We start from the raw sequence: 20,576 nt of genomic DNA on the forward strand, positions 1-20,576 counted from the left end.
TCGAAGTGCTTCTTTCATAAAGTCCTACAACAGAATACTGTCAGCGCGTCACTTTAACAGACTTGGACATCCCAAGTCGGAAATCAAGCATGACACAGGAGAAATATCTCTTAATATACTTCACAATTTTATCACGCTTTAGAATAGAGTCGTCACGGCCCAGCGTAGTTCCGTGCCCAGAGGTATTGGCCCCAAAATCTAGCACCCCTTTCGGTATTTCTTTTTATATTAATGCTTAAGCAAAAGTTACAACTCCTGTGGGACCTCTAGTCTCAGACTCTGCGTCCAGAGGCTCTACAGAGTGAGGCCCCAAGGGCTCTTTTATTCTTACAAGGGATGCCCCAAAAATAGAACCCCAAAAGCAATTAGTTCAAAAGTTACAACTCCTGTGGGACCTCTGCTCTCAGGCTCTGCGTCCAGAGGCTCTACAGAGTGAGGCCCCAAGGGCTCTTTTATTCTTACAAGGGATGCCCCAAAAACAGAACCCCAAAAGCAATTAGTTCAAAAGCAGTCAATCCCAAAAGCATCTGCATCTGGTCCAAAAACTGCCCCCAAAAGCAGCCACCACAAATTGCAGAAATACGTACAGCCTGCCATGTGGCATAGCAAGCGCATTTAAGGAATTTCCTTACAGTTGTCCACGTCAGCATGTCAGAGGATTTTTCGGGCCTATTTGTATTGCCACGTCATCAGCTGTAAGTACTGCCACGTCATCAGTTTGTGACATACCTCCCTCTTGAAAGAATTGTAATCGCCCTCAATTACGCCTGCAAAATCAGACATAAGCAATAAACTAGTTCAATAGACATTGACTCTTAAGTACCGACGCACTAGACCACACAAATCCAACACTTGTACAAAGACAATAGTCACATCACATTCAGCTCATATCACATAGAATCCATTTTGATCTAGGACCATGATTCCTTGCAACGTATTTAGCAATGGCATCTAGATCCACACTGGACCTCACTAACGTCAGATTAACTAATCCTTATTGCAATCATGTCTATCGATTTCTCAAGACCGAAATGCTACAATCATTTCCTTAGTCATTCCATCTTTCAATCCTGCACTCAAACACAATCACACGTGTGAGTAATCATTCCGGGAATTCCAGTTCATCAATCAAACATTGAGTTCATACTAAGCAAAGTGTTTCGATCATTCAGTTCTAGTCATCTTATCGTTGTGTAGCCATCTCATCCCTTGGAACTCTTAATGCGCTCACCACAGTTTCATTCAATCATTCATCATCAGTTATCAAAATTCATGATTCTTATGTCGAATCGTGATAGGGTTTATTCTGGAGATGTCATTGCTCCCAATTTGTTGTCATCTCATTCTCAATTTCACCTCTTATTTGTTGTCACGTGGCACATCCAACCCTATGTGTCTGTGGACAAGCTACTTCATAACAAGGGTTCCGTCAGTCCAGTCAGTCTAGATTAGAAGTGTTCTGGCACTTTTGTAAGTGTTCGCAGACCGTGCATGCCCAGGCGCTTAGAGTAGATGCATATCCTCTGGTTGCACACAGCATGATCATAAGCATTTCCATCAGCATCCTTCAGGGGAATTTTCCAGTGCATTTAGCCTATTTTCCCAATTTTTGACATTTTTCACTTATTATTTTTAAGTGACTTTTGTTGAAAAGTAGGTAGGGCAAATTGAGTAAGTTTGTATATAAGCAAACCTAGACTAGCACTAATTGGCAGAAGAGGCAACAGGAGCCAAGCTCAGCAGGCAACTTCTCAACCAGAACTTGGTGGATTTCCTCCAAGCAAGAAGAATCATCAGACCCTTGCCCTAGCGTTTTCTCATCAAAGATCATCGCCAGAAGCAAGCTCAGGACTAGCGTTTTGCATCAGCATCATCGCCACAGAAGCCCAGCACCTAGCGTTTTTGATCCCATCAACCTAGCGTTTTTTATCCCATCAGCCTAGCGTTTTTGACAGATTGCAACCCTGGCGTTTTCAAGAGGATTAGCGTTTCAGAATTGCAGCAATAGACATCGCCATTTTCAGCAGTAGAAAACCATCAAGATCAGCCCCTAAGAAAGTAGCAGATTCAGCCCGGAAAGACCAGCAGGTCCAGCCCCCAAGAAACGTCAGTTTTCAGCCCTAAACCTGCAGATTTTTAGCGACAAAGACCCACAGAAACAACCCCCCAAATCAGCGTTTTTGGATTGTAGAAAATTTCAACCCATAGCGTTTTTGGACAGCAGATAAACGATTGCAAATTTCAGCCCTTAGATCGGCTTCGCCATCCCCGTTGTCATCGCCAACATAGCCTAGACTTGCATCAATCCCATGCATTCAGTTTGTACCAGTTTGTGCAATCATAAGTAGACCACTCTCGCCGACGAGAGTGGGGCCTTCGGAGGAGGGTTTTACAACAGTCTCTGGTGTCGTATTCTCTTCTCTATCTCTATCTCTCAGTCTCATATACTTGCACCCACAGTGTTCATTCACTTGTTTGTGATCATTGCACTCTCTCATTAAGAACGGAAGGCTCTACCTTCCATAAGAACGAAAGGGAACCTTGAGCACAGTTCGGAGCACTCATCTTGAGCAAAGTTCAAACATTCATTCCGCTACACCTAACATTTGTGCACAAATAACAAGACCTTCACAAAAAAAACAAAAAATCATAAATTAAAGTTCATCTTCGGGAATTTCTATTTCAAAGTTCTATTGATAAAGTCATAAAGCAGGATACTGTCAACACATCAGTATCCCTTTCAGTGTCCTTTCCAGTATCTGGTTCATCTTCTTGTCAAGAGCTTTGTCCAGCTCTTTTTGCGAGTATAGTTGTCGCTTTTTTTTTTGTGCGCTAGTCTGTCCTTTCAACTTTCTTCCCTAACTGAGGGAAGAATTAATGGCCTCACACCATCTCGAGTGAATCTCATCAATCGGGTTATTCTTCAGGTGTTCGCAAATCTCCGGTCTTTGGAGTACTTGATCAATCTTTTCATACACATGTCAACCTATAGTTGACACTTGTACTTTGCTTTGGCAAACTTCTCTCCCAAAAAATTTGCCCAAATCTTCACCCTTTTCTTCAGTTCCCGCACCGGATTTCAACTTTTCTTTGCCTTCTCGTTGAGAGGTGTTATCTCTGTCAAATTCTCCACGAGAACCCATGTGTAATCTGGGATTCTTTATGGCTTACGCCCTTTAGGACAGAGCGATGAACATGGAGCTCAATGCGCGATGAAGTAAGGCTGTGGGAGTGGCTAATAAGTCCGGGGTTGGGACACGAAGATTCTTTAATAGAATTTCTAGGAAACTTTTGAAGCGCCAAAGTGCTCTCTCTCTTTGGACAGATATGCTTTGAGAAAAGCACATGCCTGAAGCTCTGATACCACCGTAACAAACTTGGACACCCCAAGTCGGAAATCGAGCACGACACACGAGAGAATCTCTTAAAATACTTCACACTTTTAGAATAGTCGACACGGCCCGGCATAGTTCTATGCCCAGAGTTATTGGCCCCAAAATCTGGCGTCCCTATCGGTATTTCTTTTTATAGTAATGCTTGAGCAAAAATTACAACTCCCCTGGAGCCTCCGCTCTCAGACACTCAATACAGATGCTCTACAGAGTGAGGCCCCAAGGGCTCTTTTATTCTTACAAGGGATGCCCCAAAAGCAATTAGTTCAAAAGCAATCAATCCCAAAAGCATCTGGTCCAAAAACTGCCCACAAAAGCAGCCAGTGCAAATTGCGAATATTCGTACAACCCGCCACGTGGCACAGCCAGCACATTTCACGGAATTTCCATACAGTTGTCCATGTCAGCATGTCAGCGGATTTTCCGTGCCTCTCCATGCTACCACGTCATCAATTGTTCGTAATGCCACATCATCAACAGTCTGTACTGCCACGTCATCAACAGTCTGTACTGCCACGTCATCAATTTGTGACAGAGGAAAATTAGTGACTTTATTCTATCTGGGTAACCTGTGACAAAGGAGCGGAGTGACTCACCTCTTGTGCAGTACCAGCTGCACCAGATTCAACCCTGTTGATCCACGGGATCTCTCGGAATAGACGAAGTTAGACCGAAAGCCTCAAGATAAAGTTCCAATATCCGAGGAGTATCTGCTGGGTCCCCCTCCATCCACTTCGCATCCAATGCCGGATAGTTCTTGAATTTCACTAAGAACCTCCGTATCACTTTACCTTTCACTTTCCTTTCCTTGCGAGCTAGTATCTGTTCGGGAAGAGTATCTCCTTGCTCTCTTCCATTTCAGGTTGCTCCTCAGGCTCCCTATCGACAGGCACCTCACCCTTAAAAGGTTTCGAAAAACTCACATGAAAAGCATTGTAAAACTTCGAAGTATCTGGCAACTTCAATCCAAAGGATACTTCGTTTATCTTTTCTTGAATCTGGAAAGGAGCGGTTTTGGAAAAAGCCGCTCCTTTCCCTTCCGTTTCCTTAGGTGTGCCTTCTCAAATCATAAGAGCACGCAATCATCTCCCTTCAACTGCAAGTCGCGTCGATGTCTATCAACTGCCAACCTCGCGAACCTTGGCAAAAGCAATGTCCAAACCTCTCGTGTACTGATTCGCTTCAAAATCTTGTCTTTGGTGCTTAGAAATGGAGGAACCTTCTTAGCACCCTCGATTACTTCAAATGGCGCCTTCCCCATCGATGAATGAACCGTGTTGTTGTAGGGAAATTCCACCAAGGGCAAGCACTTTCTGATTGATTCTTTTGTTCCGAATGTAAGATTTTAGTAAAATCAAAAACCAATGAATTTTCTATTTCAAAATGACCGTATGTCAATGGGTGGAACGAGGACGAGAATTGCAACCGCGTGCCAATGTTCTCCCAGATTGCCCTCCAAAGCAAACTCGTGAATCAGGGTCTCTATTCGAGACTATGGACCCAGGCATGCTATGTAGCAGAAAAATCGATGAGATGAATAGTCTCGCCAAATGGTCAGGCTTACTTGTCTTCTTTACTGGAATGAAGTGGGTCTGCTTGCTAAATCTGTCACTGACTATTCAAAATTCAAATGCCATCATGCCCACTTTCAGTAATTTGGAAGATCAAAAATGAAATCCCAATACTTTCCCAAGGGTGGTATGGTATGGGGAAAGGAAGTAGAAGTTCAGGTGGCTTATTCCCGTCAAACTTCACATTTTGGCATACTAAGCAACTGCGAACAAACTCGTCCACATCCTTTTTGAGCCTCGGCCAAAAAAAGTAATGCTCAACACCCTTCAAGGTGGTATCTATGCCACAATGGCCCAAAAAAGGTGGACAATGGCACTCTGTCAAAACCTTTTTCCTCACAGGGTGTGTAATACACAACATCGTCTTCCACATCAAATAGTCGTCTTGTATGGAATAGCCTGCAATTGTCTCTCCACTATGTATCCAATGAACGATATCTGCAAAGTCAAGACCTGTGCCGTATGGATCTACCATATCCTTGAAGCTTCGATGATGTATCGCGGAAATAGCCAGAGCCAAGGGCTTTCTAGACAACGCATCTGCCACTAAGTTCTTCAATCCCTGAACATGGACTATCTAGAAGTGGGACTGCGACAAGATCTTAGCCTACCGCATCTGCTTTTCCGAAAGCTGCTTTTGCGACAAGGAACGTAAACTCTGATGGTCTGTAAAGACGATAAAATCAGCTTCGAGTAGAAAGTGTCGCCATTGTGTAAGAGCATGGATAACTGCCAAGAGCTCTTCTCGTAAATCTGTGCAACCATTTCAGGACGTGAAAACATCCTACTCTCGTAAGTAATAACATGGCCTTCTTGCATCAAGACTCCTCCCATACTACGACCACAAGCATCACAGTAAACTTCAAATGGCTTTTACAAGTCTGGCAAAGCCAACACTGGTCCCAAAGTCAACTTTTCTTTGAAAGTCTGAAAGGCTGCAATCTCTGTCGGGCCCCAAGTAAAAGGAACCCCTTTCTGAGTCAATTTCAAATCCAGGCCAACCACGAATAGTCTCAATTTTGGCCGGGTCCATCTTTACCCCTTCTGCTGAGATGATGTGTCCCAAGAATGTATCTCAGGCAAGAAAAATTCAATCTTTTTCTCATTCATAACCAATTTATGCTTCCGCGGTGCCTAGAAAACTGGAAACATATGGTGTCTGTGTTCTGCTTCATTCTTGGAGAAGACCATGTCGTCAAAGAAAGTGCCCACAAACGATCGGTACTCTCTGAAAATCCTATCCATCATACGGTTGAATGTTGCTGGACCATTCGTAAGGCCAAATGGCATCTCCAAAAGTCGTCCTGAAAGTTGTCTTGTAGACGTCTCCAAGAGCAATTCGGATCTAATGATACCAGCTCTTCACATCAATTCTCCTGCAACAAGAGGACCCCTGAAGTCTGTCGAGAATATCATCGATCCTTGGGATGGGGAATTTATTCTTGATGGTAATTTTATTGAGAGCTCTATAGTCAATGCACATTCTCCAAGATCCATCTTTCTTTAAAACTAGCAATACCGGTGAACACAAAGGTGAAGTGCTAGGTTGGATGAGACCCTTTTCAAGAAGTTCTTTTACCTGGTTCATTCTTTCTTCATTTTGAGCTCGGCTAACACGGTAAGGTGGTCGGTTTGGTGGTGTTCTAGCCGGAATCAAATCAATCGTATGGTCTTCAGGACATGGAGGCGGTAACTCGTCTGGTAGGCCTTTAGGGAAACACTCAACCTGCACATGTAGAAATTCTTGTCGTTCCTTTTCTAGATCAGACGTATTTGACCTTTGTTCATCATTCAGTTCTTTCAAGAACATCGAGTAAACAAAAAGACTGGATTTTTTAAATTTTGAAATGGCCGAAGCCGATACAAGAGGGACGGACTCGCCCTTCATCTTTACATCAAGTAAAAACTCTTGGCCCTTCTCATTCTTCAAAGTAGCTTTCCTGGCCCTATAATCAACCACGGCGTTGTTCTTGTGGAACCAAGGGATTTCTAGAAGGACATCACACCCTTCCAAAGCCATGATGTAAAAGTCCTCGTACCCTAAATACCCTGACAATGCAAACGAAGTTTGCCAATGACAATTGTAATGGCAACATCCCGTTTGGGTGCCGCTAGAACAACCTCTGCCTACGGGCCCCATTTCCTCGGGCATAATTCCAAATCGAGCTGCCAATTCGGGTGAAATAAAGTTTTCCTTGGCTCCTCCGTCAAAGAAGATCAGCGCTTCTTGGTCTCGCACTTTGCCCCATGCGCGGCAAAGTTCAATACTTTCATCCATCTGATCAAGGTCAGTCCCCACACAATCTGGTACCAGCCCTGCTTTCATCTTTCCTTTTCTCCTACGCTCTTCAGCTACTCCAGAACTCTCTCGCCTGTCTTTTGATTGTCCTCTCGGTGCCTTTCCTGGGCATTGTGTTGATATATGTCCCGTTCCCCACATTCAAAGCACTTCCCCGTTTTGAAGTAGTCAGATTTTTGTTCCTCTGTTAGTCGGGACGTGTATCTTTCTTTTTCTCAAACTTCCCTCTTCTTCTGCTACCATTATTCGAGTTCTGTCCGATCGTAGTTGTCAAAGGTTGATCAGTTGGATACGTAAGAGTACGCAAATGCATAGAAAACCCTTGCTTAGCGTGTCCCATCAGTTGTTGTATGGACTCAGACTTCTGCAGTAAGCAATAATTTCGTATCTCTTTGGGTAGACCACAGCAAAATAGCATGATATGTTCCTTAAAAGTGATCTTTATAAAAGAAGAGGCCGGTAAGAAGGTATCCCAAAATCTCTGACAATAAGTATCCAAAGTATCTTCGAGGGCAAGGAAGCAATGGAGAGAGCTTATTATTGATACTTGGTTCACAAATCCGATCTCTAAGAAAAAGAACCTCGCAACCCAAGAGGGAGTACCGCCTTGGTGGCTCCTATCTCAGATTTTCATCACTCATGAACCATATGTACTCTCCCTTTTTATGGTTATGTCCATTGACATCTATGTTAGAAAAGATTGGCAACCCTAATATATATGACAGTTGAGTTCACAAGATCAACCCCCCATCACTCTTTAAATAAACTTTGTGAATAAACAATGAAATTTGAGGCAGAAAAAAACAGAAATACCACTCGGTAAATCATGAAGTACCTCAAGTAGCAAACATTGCAAATTGCAAATCACGGTTTCAATGCATGGATCACAGTTCTCAAGCATCACTCACATTTCAAAACCTTGAGAGAAAAAAAGCTACACTACCTACATCCCTTAGAAAAGTTAAACACGTGCTTGGATCAAAATTCATAATGCCTGGACAGTCAAATAAGATGTTAGAAGCCACTTGTGCCAGCTACAATGCCAACCTCACTTGACACAGAGAAAAATTTTCTATGATAATAAGAATGGCATATTCCTTCTAAAGCATGAAGACCACATAATGCCATTCAAATTTAGAGCTTGATGGACTACCACCTGTTAATCAGTAATTGTCCCCCTCTAATACCAATAAGGCCACTTTCAAAAACATCTACTAAGATACAAATTTCATGAGAATAGAATTTACCATCCAGATTTCCTTCCACATCAAGTGGGTATTATCTAAGTCAAATACTTTTACATAGTTGATTCTAAATGCTGCAAATACACGTAGATTGATTCCCCACAGCCATAGCATTGCAGCCTGCATATATGGTGGATTTTAGCCAGAAAAATATATAATAATTTCCATTTACTGAAGACAAAGATAATTCATTCCTGACCAGTAAAAAGAGAGGATTATAGTACAGGAATGTTTCGTAAAGAAGGTAATTTCGAGTCTCCGAGTTTATGCCCATTATGGAATCTACTGCCATCTGCAACCAGCAATGTTTTTAATATCAGAGTGTTGAATTTATAAAATGGACAAATAATAAATGTGTGTTTTGTATGCATGCGCGCGCGTGCACACATGTGCTGCATGTGCGCATGCATGTGTGTGTTGATAAGAGAGCAATGAGCTTTACTTTTCTTCATGAACTAGTACAATCCAAAGGACATCTTGAATGCGGTCTTGTATGCATCTCTGGGAGCGATCCTTGTCTTATGATAGCCATTTTTTAGGTCAATTTTGCTAAAGTAGGTGATACCCTATAACTTGTCTAGTATATCATCGATCTTGGTATCGAAAACCTATTCTTGATGGCGATTTTATTGAGAGATCTTTAGTCATTGCACATTCTCCAAGATCCATCTTTCTTTGAAACCAACAACACTGCGAACAATAAGGTGATGTACAGTGTACTGGGCTGAATTAGACCCTTTTCTAGTAACTCTTTTACTTGGTTCATAATTTCCTCATCCTGTGCTTTGCTAACTCGGTAAGGTCCGGTTCGGCGACGTGCTACCGGGAATCAAATCAATCGTGTGATCTTCAGGTCGTTGAGGAGGTAACTCTCTCGGTAAGCCTTCAGAGAAACAATCGGCTTGAGCTTGCAAAAAATCTTGTCGTTCCTTTTCGAGGTCGGACAAATTTTATGTTTTATTGTCATTTAACTCATTCAAGTGGACTGAGTAAACAAACAGATTGGATTTTATTAATTTTGAAATGGCCGAAGCCGATACAAGTGGGATAGACTCGCCCTTTAATTTTACATCAAGAACTATAACTCTACCCTTTTCATTCTTCGATGTCGCTTTCCTTGCCCTATAATCGGCCACTATGCTTATGGAACCTGGGGATTCCCAAAAGGACGTTAACGGTTACACCCTTCCAAAGACACGATGTAGAAGTTCTCGTGCCCTAGATATCCTTGACAATGCAATCAAAGTTTGTCTATGACAGGTGTAATGGAAATATCCCATCCTGGTGCAGCTAAAACTGCTTCGGCCGATGGTCCCATCTCTTCAGGCGTAATCCCGTGTCGAGCCGCCAATTCAGTCGAGACGAAGTTGGCCTCGACTCCTCCGTCAAAGAAGATAAGGGCTTCTTGATCTCGTACCTTGCCCCACGCTTTGTAGAGTTGCATACTTTCATCCATCTGTTCTTGGTCGGTCCCCACAAAATCCGGTACCAGGCTTGCCTTGGTCTTTCTTTTCTTTGCTCGCTCCTCTTCCATTTTGGAACTCTCTGGCTTGTCCTAAGCTTGATCTTTGTACGCTTTGTTGGGGCACTTGGCAAGCACATGCCCTTGTTCCCTGTTTCCATAACATTTGCCCTCTTTGTAGTACTCGGCGCGTTGCTCTGCTGACAATCTAGGCATGATGGTTTTTTTGGGTTTCTTTCCCTTCTTCCTGTTTTCGTTGGCCGGTTCTTGTCCGATCCTGGATGCCACAAGTCTATCTATAGGTTAGGTAGGTGTGTGTGTGTATGCATAGCAAAACCCTGTTTGGCATGTCCCATGAGCCGTTGCATGGCCTTGGACTTCTTCTGCAAACAATAACTCCGTATCTAGTAGGGAAGTCCATAGTAGAATTGCTTAACTTGTTGTTTGAAAAGTTATCTTCTTGAAGAAAGAAACTGGCAGAAAAGTATCCCAAAATCTCTGGCAGTAGGTATCCAATTTGTTGTCCTTGGTCATCCTCAGATGATTCCAAGTAGTGATCACATCTTGTTTGTATTCCCGAGTGAGCCATGAAGAGGTGAAAACTTGCTTGAACTGTAACCACTTTGTCGATGCTTCCCTGCGTAATAGTAGGGTAGACCACCATGTCTGGGCATTAATGACAGCCTTAAAAGTAGATTTGCGAGCCAGGTAGATTTGCGACCCAAGTAAATGGGATAGTCTGTTGCTCGACTCTTTTTCCACGTCTGCCTCTTGGTCTTCATGAGTCTGTTGGCTGGTCACTCTACAACTTCATCAAATACATCCTCTGAGTACACTCTTTGTCTAGTTACTGCCGGTGTAGGTTTCTTTTTTAATGGCAACTTGAGAGGTGAATGGATGGCGGCACGCATTGAGAGTGTACCTCATCAAGTGGATGATTCACCAAAAATTTAACGTGCCGGGGATCCTTGGAGTATCGTAGCATCGGTCGAGCACAGTTATTGACTTGCTATTGATGCTACATCTCCATTCTTGTCACGTGACACATTCCAACCCTATGTGTCCGTGGACAAGCTACAACATGACTAGGGTTCAATTCAGTCAAGTCAGTCTAGAATAGAAAGTGATTTGGTACTTTTGTGAGTCTGTTTGCACACCGTGCATGTCCAAACACTTAGAGTAGGTGCACATCCTCTGGTCGCACACAGCATGATCATAAGATTTCCATCAGAACCCATCAGGAGCATTTTTACAGTGCATAGACCTCTTTTCCCTATTTTTGACATTTTTCACTTATTATTTTTAAGTGACTTTTGTTGGGATGGGTAGGGCAATTTGACTAAGTGAATATATAAAAAAACCTAGTGCTAGCACTTTTTGGCAGAAGAGGTAGCAGGAACCCGGTGCTCATCAGGCAACTTCTCAGCAAGACTCCCCCCCCCGCGACAACACTAGTGTTTTCACTCGCCAGAAGGCCTTTTTGCATGAGATCAGCCAGCGTTTTTACACTTGCACATTCCCTGCGAAAGTAGACAGCAGATCAGCCCTAGCGTTAGAAGATTCCTCAACAGACAGCAGATTCCCAGCCTTAGCAGATTACCACAGCAGGAAGCAGAATTCAACCCCTAGCGTTTTTGGTTTGCAGATCAACCTCAACGTTTTTGCAGATCTTCACATCCCTAGACTCAGCGTTTTCAGTTTTCAGCAGTCAGACATCGCAGAAGAAGTCCGGAACCTCGCAGATCTCACCTTCCCGCAGCAATTCCTCGCCGCACGGTGGAATCCATCGAAGTTTGCAGTTTCAGCCCGGAAAACGCAGCTTTCAACATCTGCGTTTCGGCGCGTCGTCATCGACATAGAGTCAGAATTCAATAGATAAAGATTTGCAGATTTCAGCCCTTAGCATTCTCAGATTTCAGCACGTCTCGTCGTCGTTCTCATCGTCGTCGACATCATTGGCAAGTCCAAGCATTGTAGAGATTTGTGCAATCAATAGTAGACAACTCTTGCCATAGAGAGTGGGGCCTTCGGAGGAGGGTTTTGACAACATTCTGGTGTCGTATTCTTCTCTCTATCTCTTAGTCTCAACACCTTCATTCACAGTGTTATTCAGTTTGTTTGCGATGATTTGCACTCTCTCACTAAAGGAACAGAAGGCTCTCCCTTCCGCAAGTAAAAGTAACCCTTGAGCACAGTTCGGAGCACTCATCTTGAGCAAAGTTCAACATTCACTTCCGCTAAACCTTACATTGGTATCAGAGCTTTGGTAGTGTTCTGTGTCACTCAAGGAAAGAACCATAAGAACCATATAATTTTTTTTTGCTTGTTGCGGTCGCACGTAAACCAAGTCCTCTTGGGCGTGTCGATTCCTAATCGTGTTTTTGAAGAGTGACAGGAAACCCAAGAAAGAAAGGATTAGCCAGCCTCCCCTTGTGCCTCTTTTCACTCATTGAGTGCGGACCGTGCACTTAGCGGCCGGCCAATCGACGTGAGGTAGGAAAAAGCAACCTTGGTGTGAGCACAAGGCCGCCAAGGAGTGCGCCCGTGGGCAAGAGAAGAGCTCGGGTAAGACAAGATCCTTCTCTAACACAGATTGCAAGCTAAAGAAGAACCTCAAGACTCCGGAACCTCAAGAAGCTCAAGAACCCAAGAACCTCAAGACCCTCAAGAACCTGAAGAACTCAAGATCCTCAAGAACCTCAAGAACCACAAGAACCCAAGTTCCTCATGAACTTAAGAACCCAACTTCAGTGGATGGTGATCACCCGAAGCGGAATAAATACTTCGCATGAAGGTGATGAGCATGTGAGTGGCGAAAAAGAGTTTTCCCCACCCGAAGGTTTTTTTCGACCATCCCCCTTTCCCATCTACGCCAAAGATTGCAACAGATCCTATGGAGGCTTTCGATAATGTTATGGACAGGAGGATAGAACGAGAAGCGCAACGCGTCGCCTTGGAGCACGAGCGCAAAGCAAGAACAACAGAGAGAAGGGCAGCCATAGACCGTGAATACGAAGAAAGAATGGCAGCCATAGCGCATAAGCACGAAGAAAGAAAAGCAGAAATGGATCGCGAGAACAAAGCAACGAAAGCGATGAACGACCAACACATGGAAGAGTTGTTGCGACTCTTTACTCATGTGCAGGCACAAATTGCAGAGGACCACGAGAAGGAGACTCTCTCAATTTGTTCTTCTCCAAAGCACGACACACAGGAATTCCATGATTTGCATGATCAAGATGTGATTCTCACAAGCATGATGATTTGCAGGAAGATGATTTGATTGTTCACAAGGATGATGGTTTTGTGGATACTTTGTTTAGTGAAGCTAATCTCATTGCAGATTCGATCGATCACGAAGAACCAATCTTGGCTCTCGAGTTGAGTTCTAAAGAACCCCCACAAGAAGTATTATATGTTCGAATGATCAGTCAGCACGCATTGTTTGAGTGTTTCATTCGTGATGCTTTCCTGTATTTTAGTCACCGTCCTTATGTGATCCCTTTTCATAGGCATGACATGTTGTAGGATGAAGACGATTCACTTATGAATGAGCACGGATGTATGCGGATTTCTAATGAAAAGCTAAAAAGTGTGCATTCAAGGAAGTCACATTACATATCTCTTCCTTGGCATGACATAGTCGTAGAAAGAGCACAAGAAGAATTGAGCATCAAGCATGGGCATTTCTATTGTGATTTGCCACAGTTGATTGATTTAGATCACAAAGTCAAGATTCGACCCCATTGTTTGCGTGTGTTTGATGAACGGTTTGGCACTCAGTCACTTTGTTCATTTGCATTGCATGCACACTCTTTTAGACGAGATTTTTTCTATTCTAGTCACTTTACATGGAATGGGTATGTTCATGTTTTTGTGTTGGAAGTGGTTTCAGGAATTTTCATCCTCGGAGATTCTTGAAGAAGCTAGACGCATGATTAAAGACGAAGTTGAAGCAATGAAGGAGCCACAGACGACTTTGTGTCGCTTTCGGCGCGGCCCAAAGAAGAAGACTTTGCAGACCTTTATAAAGTTCAAGTATGACACGATCCACACATCAAAGTGGGCTAGTAGAGAGTCATTCCCAGGATTCATCCAGATGTTGTTGGCGATCTCCCTCAACGCCATACAATTCGATAACAATACCTCACTTTGAAAAGGAGGGGATGTCACGTGACACATGCAACCCTATGTGTCCGTGGACAAGCTACAACATGACTAGGGTTCAGTTCAGTCAAGTCAGTCTAGAATAGGAAGTGATCTGGCACTTTTGTGAGTCCGTTCGTAGACCGTGCATGTCCAAACACTTAGAGTAGGTGCTCTGGTTGCACACAACATGATCATCAAATTTCCATGAGAACCCATAAGGAGTATTTTTAGAGTACATAGACCTATTTTCCCTATTTTTGACATTTTTCACTTATTATTTTTAAGTGACTTTTGTTGGGAACTGGGCAGGGCAATTCGACAAAGTGAATATATAAGAAAACCTAGCGCTAGCACTTTCTGGCAGAAGAGGGAGCAGGATCCCGGTGTTCATCATGCAACTTCTCAGCAAGACCCCCCCCCCCGCGATAACTCTAGTGTTTTCACTCACCACAATGCCTAGCATTTTTGCATCAGATCAGCCAGCGTTTTTGCACTTGCAGATTCTCGGTGAAAGTAGACAGCAAATCAGCCCTAGCGTTAACAGGTTCCCCAGAAGCCAACAGATTCCCAGCGTTAGCAGATTTCCAAAGCAGGAAGCAGAATTCAGCCCCTAGCGTTTTTGGTTTGCAGATCAACCTCAGCGTTTTTGCAGATCTTCGCGACAGATTCAGTCCTAGACTCGGCGTTTTCAGTTTTCAGCAGTCAGACATCGCAGAAGAAGTCCCGAACCTTGCAGATCTCACCTTCCCATAGCAGTTCCTCGCCGCACGGTGGGATCCATCGAAGTTTGCAGTTTTAGCCCGGAAAACGCAGATTTCAGCATCTGCGTTTTTGGTTCGTCGTCGTCGCATCGTCGTCATCGACGTCGTCATCGACATCGTCATCGACATAGAGTCAGAATTCAACATATAAAGATTTGCAGATTTCAGCCCTGAGCATTCTCAAATTTCAACCCGTCTCATCATCGTCCTCATCGTCGTTGACATCGTCCGCAAGTCCATGCAATATAGAGATTTGTGCAATCAATAGTAGATCGCTCTCGCCATAGAGAGTGGGGCCTTCGGAGGAGGGTTTTGACAACATTCTGGTTTGGTATTCTTCTCTCTCTATCTCTCAGTCTCAGCACCTTCATTCACAGTGTTATTCATTTTGTTTGTGATCATTTGCACTCTCTCACTAAAGGAACGGAAGGCTCTCCCTTCCGTAAGCAAAAGTAACCCTTGGGCATAGTTCGGAGCACTCATCTTGAGCAAAGTTCAACATTCACTTCCGCTAAACCTTACATTGGTATGAGACCTTTGGCAGTGTTCTGTATCACTCCAGGAAAGAACCACAAGAACCATAGAATTTTATTTTGCTTGTTGCCGTCGCACGTAAACCAAGTCCTCTTGGGCATGTCGATTCCTAATTGTGTTTTTGAAGAGTGACAGGAAACCCAAGAAAGAGGGCTTGTCCAGCCTCCCCTTGTGGCTCTTTTCACTCATTGAGAGCGGACCGTGCACTTAGCAACCGGCCAATCGACGTGAGGTGCGAAAAAGCAACCTAGGTGTGAGCGCAAGGCCGCCAAGGGGTGCGCCCGCGGGAAAGAGAAGAGCTCGGGTAAGACAAGATCCTTGTCTAACACAGATTGCAAGCTAAAGAAGAATCTCAAGACTCCAGAACCTCAAGACCTTCAAGAACCTCAAGAACCCAAGACCCTCAAGATCCTCAAGAACCTCAAGAACCACAAGAACCCAAGTTTTCTCGTGAACTTAAGAACCCAAGACTTCAATGGATGGTGATCACCCGAAGCGGAATGGATACTTTGCATGAATGTGGTGAGCATGGGAGTGGCGAAGAAGAGTTTTCCCTAGCAGGAGGTTTTTCTGACCCTCCCACTTTCCCGTCTACGCCAAAGATTGCATCAGATCCTATGGAGGCTTTCGATGAGATGATTATGGACAGGAGGATAGAACGAGAAGCGCAACGCGTTGCCTTGGAGAGCGAGCGCAAAGCAAGAACAACAGAAAGAAGCACAGCCATAGACCGTGAATACGAAGAAAGAATGGCAGCCATAATGCGTAAGCATGAAGAAAGAAAAGCAGAAATGGATTGCGAGAACAAAGCATGTCACATGACACATCCAACCCTATGTGTCTGTGGACAAGCTACAGCATGATCAGGGTTCAGTGAGTCCAGTGAGTCTAGATTTAGAAGTGATCTCGCACTTTTTGTCAGTCTATTCGTAGACCGTGCATGCCCAGTCACTTAGTGTAGATGCATATCCTCTGGTTGCACACGACGTGATGATCAGTATTCCCATCAGAATCCATTAGAATCAGTCAGGGGAATTTTCTAGTGCATTTAGCCTATTTTCCCTATTGTTAACATTTTTCACTTATTATTTTTAAGTGACTTCCCAACAAAAGTAGGTAGGGCAATTTTGCTAAGTTAATATATAAGTAAACCCAAGTTAGCACTAAATGGCAGAAGAGGCAGCAGGAGCTTTCCGCTCAACAGGCATCTTCTCAGCAAGAACCCCACAATACCCTCAAGCCTTGGCGATTCCCTCTCCAAGCCCTAGCGTTTTCACTTTCCTCCCATCGCCTACAGTTACATGGCGTTTTCAGCATTGCAGTGTCGCCATCATTCCCGGACAAGCCAGCGTTTTTACTAACGCTACAATAGCCCCAGCGTTTTTGCTAGCGTTTCGAGATCTGCCAGCGTTTTTGGTTTTCAGCCCATTCCGCAGCAGATGGTCAGCGTTTTCAGCCTTCATAAACGACAGCAGATTCAGCCCTATCCACTTCCAGAAGATCCCCATTTTCAGCCCACAAAAACGCAGCCAAAACAGTCATTTTCAGCCACCGAAAACAGTCCCAGATTTTCAGCCATAGTGTGTTTATAGACAGCAGTTAGAAGACCGCAGATTTCAGCCCTAAAGTCGTCGTCGTCACCGACATAGTCCCAGGTTGCATCAGTCCATTGCATCGTCATTGTACCACTTTGTGCAATCATAAGTAGACCACTCTCGCCGACGAGAGTGGGGCCTTCGGAGGAGGGTTTTAAAACGTCTCTGGTGTCGTATCTCTCTTCTCTCTCTATCTTTCAGTCTCATACACTTGCACGCACAGTGTCCATTCACTTTGTTTGTGATCATAGTATTTTCCATTAAGAACGGAAGGCTCTCCCTTCCATAAGAACTAAAAGGAACCTTGAGCACAGTTCGGAGCACTCATCTTGAGCAAAGCGCAAACATTCATTCCACTGCACCTAACATTGATATCAGAGCTTTGGCAGTGTTCTGTATCACTCAAGGAAAGAATCACTCAAGGAAAGAACCACAAGAATCACAAGAATTTTTTTTGCTTGTTGGAGTCGCACGAACCCAAGTTCGCTTGGGCGTGTCGATTCCTAATCGTGTTTTTTGAAGAGTGACAGGAATCCCAAGAAAGAAGGGCTTGTCCAGCCTCCCCTTGTGTCTCTTTTCACTCATTGAGAGCAGACCATGCACTTAGCGGCCGGCCAATCGACGTGAGGTGGGAAAAAGCAACCTTGGTGTGAGCGCAAGGCCGCCAAGGGGTGCGCGCGTGGCAAGGAGTAGAACTCGGGTGAAGAGAAGATCCTTCTCAAACATGGTTTGCAAGCGAAAGAAAACCTCAAGAACCTCAAGACTCTCAAGAACCTCAAGAACCAAGACCCCGAAGAACTCAAGTTCCTCGTGAACTTAAGAACCCAAGACCCTCAAGAACCCAAGTTCCTCGTGAACTTCAGAACCCACAAGAACCCATGACTTCAGAATGGTCATCACTCGAAGCGGAATGGATACTTCGCTTGGAAGTGATGAGCATGAGAGAGACGAAGAAGAATTTACCCCACCAGGAAGTTTTTCCGACCCTCCTCCTTCCCCATCTACATCAAGGATTCCACTAACTCCTATGGAGGCTTTGGAGCTGATATTTATGGAAATGAATTTAGAACGCGAAGCAAGAAATGCAGAAAGACCGACACATACAAGAGTTCTTGCGACTCTTTTCTCACGTGCCGGCACAGATGCAAGATTGAATGATAATGATGAGCATGATGTTTTGGATGATTATGAGAAGCATGCTGATGATTTTATTGACAATGATAAGCATGATGATTTGCATGATCAAGATGTGATTTTTCACAAGCATGATGAGTTGCATGAAGATGATGTGATTGTTCACAAGGATGATGAGTTAGTGGATTCTTTTTCTAGCGAAGCTAACCTCGTTGTAGATTTGATCAATCGTGAAGAACCCATCTTGGCTTTCGAGTCGAGGTCCAAAGAACCCCCACTGGACGATTCGATCATTCAGGAAGAACCGATCTTGGCTCTCAAGCTTAGGTCCAAAGAACCCTCACAGGAAGTATTATGTGTTCGCATGATTGATACGCACGCATTGTTCGAGTGTTTCATTCGTGATCGTTTCCTGTATTTTAGTCGGCGTCTTTATGTGATCCCTTTTCCTAGGCATGACATATTGTACATTGAGCATGTTTCACTCATGAATGAGCACGGATGTATGCAGATTTCTCATCAAAAGCTGAAAAGTATGTATGTAAGGAAGTCACATTCCATGTCTCTTCCTTGGCATGACACATTCGTAGAAAGAGCACATGAACCTATGAGCACCGAGCATGGGCATTTCCGTTGTGAATTGCCAAAGTCGATTGCTCTAGATCAAAACAGAGAAATTCGATCTCATTATTTGCGTGTGTGAGGTGAACGGGCTAGCACTCCGTCTCTTTGTTCATCTACATTGCATGCAGAGTCTCTGAGGAAGACAAGATTTTTTCCAGTCACTTTACATGGAATAGGTATGTTCATGTTTTTATGTTGGAAATGGTTTCAAGAATTTTCATCCTCGGAGATTCTTGAAGAAGTTAGACCCATGATTAAAGACGAAGTTGAAGCAATGAAGGAGCCACATATGACTTTGTGTCGATTTCAGCGCGACCCAAAGAAGAAAACTTTGTAGATCTTTATGAAGTTCAAGTATCGCACGATCCACACATCATAGTCGGCCGGCGAAGAGTCCTTTCCAGGATTCATCCAAACGCTGATGGCGATCTTCCTCGACGCCATACAGTTCGGTACGAGTACCTCACTTTGAAAAGGAGGGGATGTCACTGACACATCCAACCCTATGTGTCCGTGGACAACCTACAACATGACGTCTAACTGTTGAAAACTGAAAACGCTGGTCCTAGGGCTGATTCTGTCGCGATAGATCTGCAAAACGCTGAGGTTGCTGACAGATGCAAAAATGCTAGGACTGAAAATGGAGTTTCCGTCGCCGAGATTCTGCAGATGCAAAAACGCTAGGCTGATCTGCTGTGGTCTTGTCGCCGTGGCTCTGCAAATGCAAAACGCTGGCTGATCTATGGTGTCTTGTCTAAAAACGCTAGCCAAATTGTTGTGGAGCAAAAACGCTAGAAGTCCTTGGGGTCGTGCTGACAAGGTGCCCGTTGAGCATGTGCTCCTGCTGCCTCTTCTGCCATTTAGTGCTAACTCTAGTTTGCTTATATACAAACTTAGCTAAATTGCCCTACCTACTTTTGTTGGGAAGTCACTTAAAAATAATAAGTGAAAAATAGCAAAAATAGGATAAATGCACTAGAAAATTCCCCTAACTGATTCTGATGGATTCTAATGGGAATTCTGATGATCATGCTGTGTGCAACCAAAGGATATGCATCTATGCTAAGTGACTGGGCATGCACAGTCTACGAATAGACTCACAAAAGTGCCATATCACTTCTAATCTAGACTGACTGAACCCTGATCATACTGTAGCTTGTCCACGAACACATAGGGTTGGATGTGTCACGTGACATCCCCTCCTTTTCAAAGTGAGGTACTCGTACCGAACTGTTTGGCGTCAAGGGAGATCGCCAATAGCATTCAGAATCCTGGAAGGGACTCTTCGCCGGCCCACTCTGATGTGTGGGTCGTGCGGTACTTAAACTTCATAAAGGTCTGCAACGCTTGCTTCTTTGGGCCGCGCCGAAAGCGACACAAAGTCTTCTGAGTTTCCTTCGATGCTTCAACTTCGTCGAGTGTTATGCTTCTTTCTTCTTCAAGAATCTCCATGGCTGAAAATTCCTGAAACCATTTCCAACACAAAACCATGAACATACCTATTCCATGTAAAGTGAGTGGAAAAAATCTTGTCTTTCTCAAAGACCGTGTATGCAATGTAGATGAACATAGAGATGGAGTGACAAACCGTTCACCACATACACGCAAACAATGAGATCGAATCTTTCTCTTATGATTTAGAGGAATCAACTGTGGCAATTCACAACGGAAATGCCCATGCTTGATGCTCATACTTTCATGTGCTCTTTCTACAAATGTGTCATGCCAAGGAAGGGACATGGAATGTGACTTCCTTGAATGCATACTTTTCAGCTTTTCATAAAAAATCCGCATACATTTATGCTCATTCA

At 43.9% G+C, this 20,576-nt stretch overlaps 1 protein-coding gene across 18 annotated transcripts in view; it reads right to left on the reverse strand.

Annotated features, from left to right (window-relative positions):
- Positions 1-20,576, reverse strand: part of LOC147456139 (uncharacterized) — a 187,461-nt gene that overhangs the window by 102,788 nt on the left and 64,097 nt on the right. For 12 of the 18 annotated variants that reach the window (XM_086514699.1, XM_086514691.1, XM_086514698.1 and 9 more), the window contains 2 exons: positions 8,706-8,798; positions 8,510-8,626 (listed from right to left, as the gene is read on the reverse strand). The exons of 3 other annotated variants lie outside the window; for them this stretch is intronic. In XM_086514699.1, coding sequence (XP_086370825.1) covers positions 8,510-8,626; positions 8,706-8,798 — 210 coding nt within the window. The remainder of the gene's footprint in view (positions 1-8,509; positions 8,627-8,705; positions 8,799-20,576) is intronic. 3 more of the 18 variants (XM_086514701.1, XM_086514697.1, XM_086514704.1) reach the window with 1 other exon arrangement.

The sequence above is a fragment of the Adiantum capillus-veneris genome, chromosome 6, assembly GCF_014529385.1.
Source record: "Adiantum capillus-veneris isolate H3 chromosome 6, ASM1452938v2, whole genome shotgun sequence".
NCBI classification, from domain to species: Eukaryota; Viridiplantae; Streptophyta; class Polypodiopsida; order Polypodiales; family Pteridaceae; genus Adiantum; species Adiantum capillus-veneris.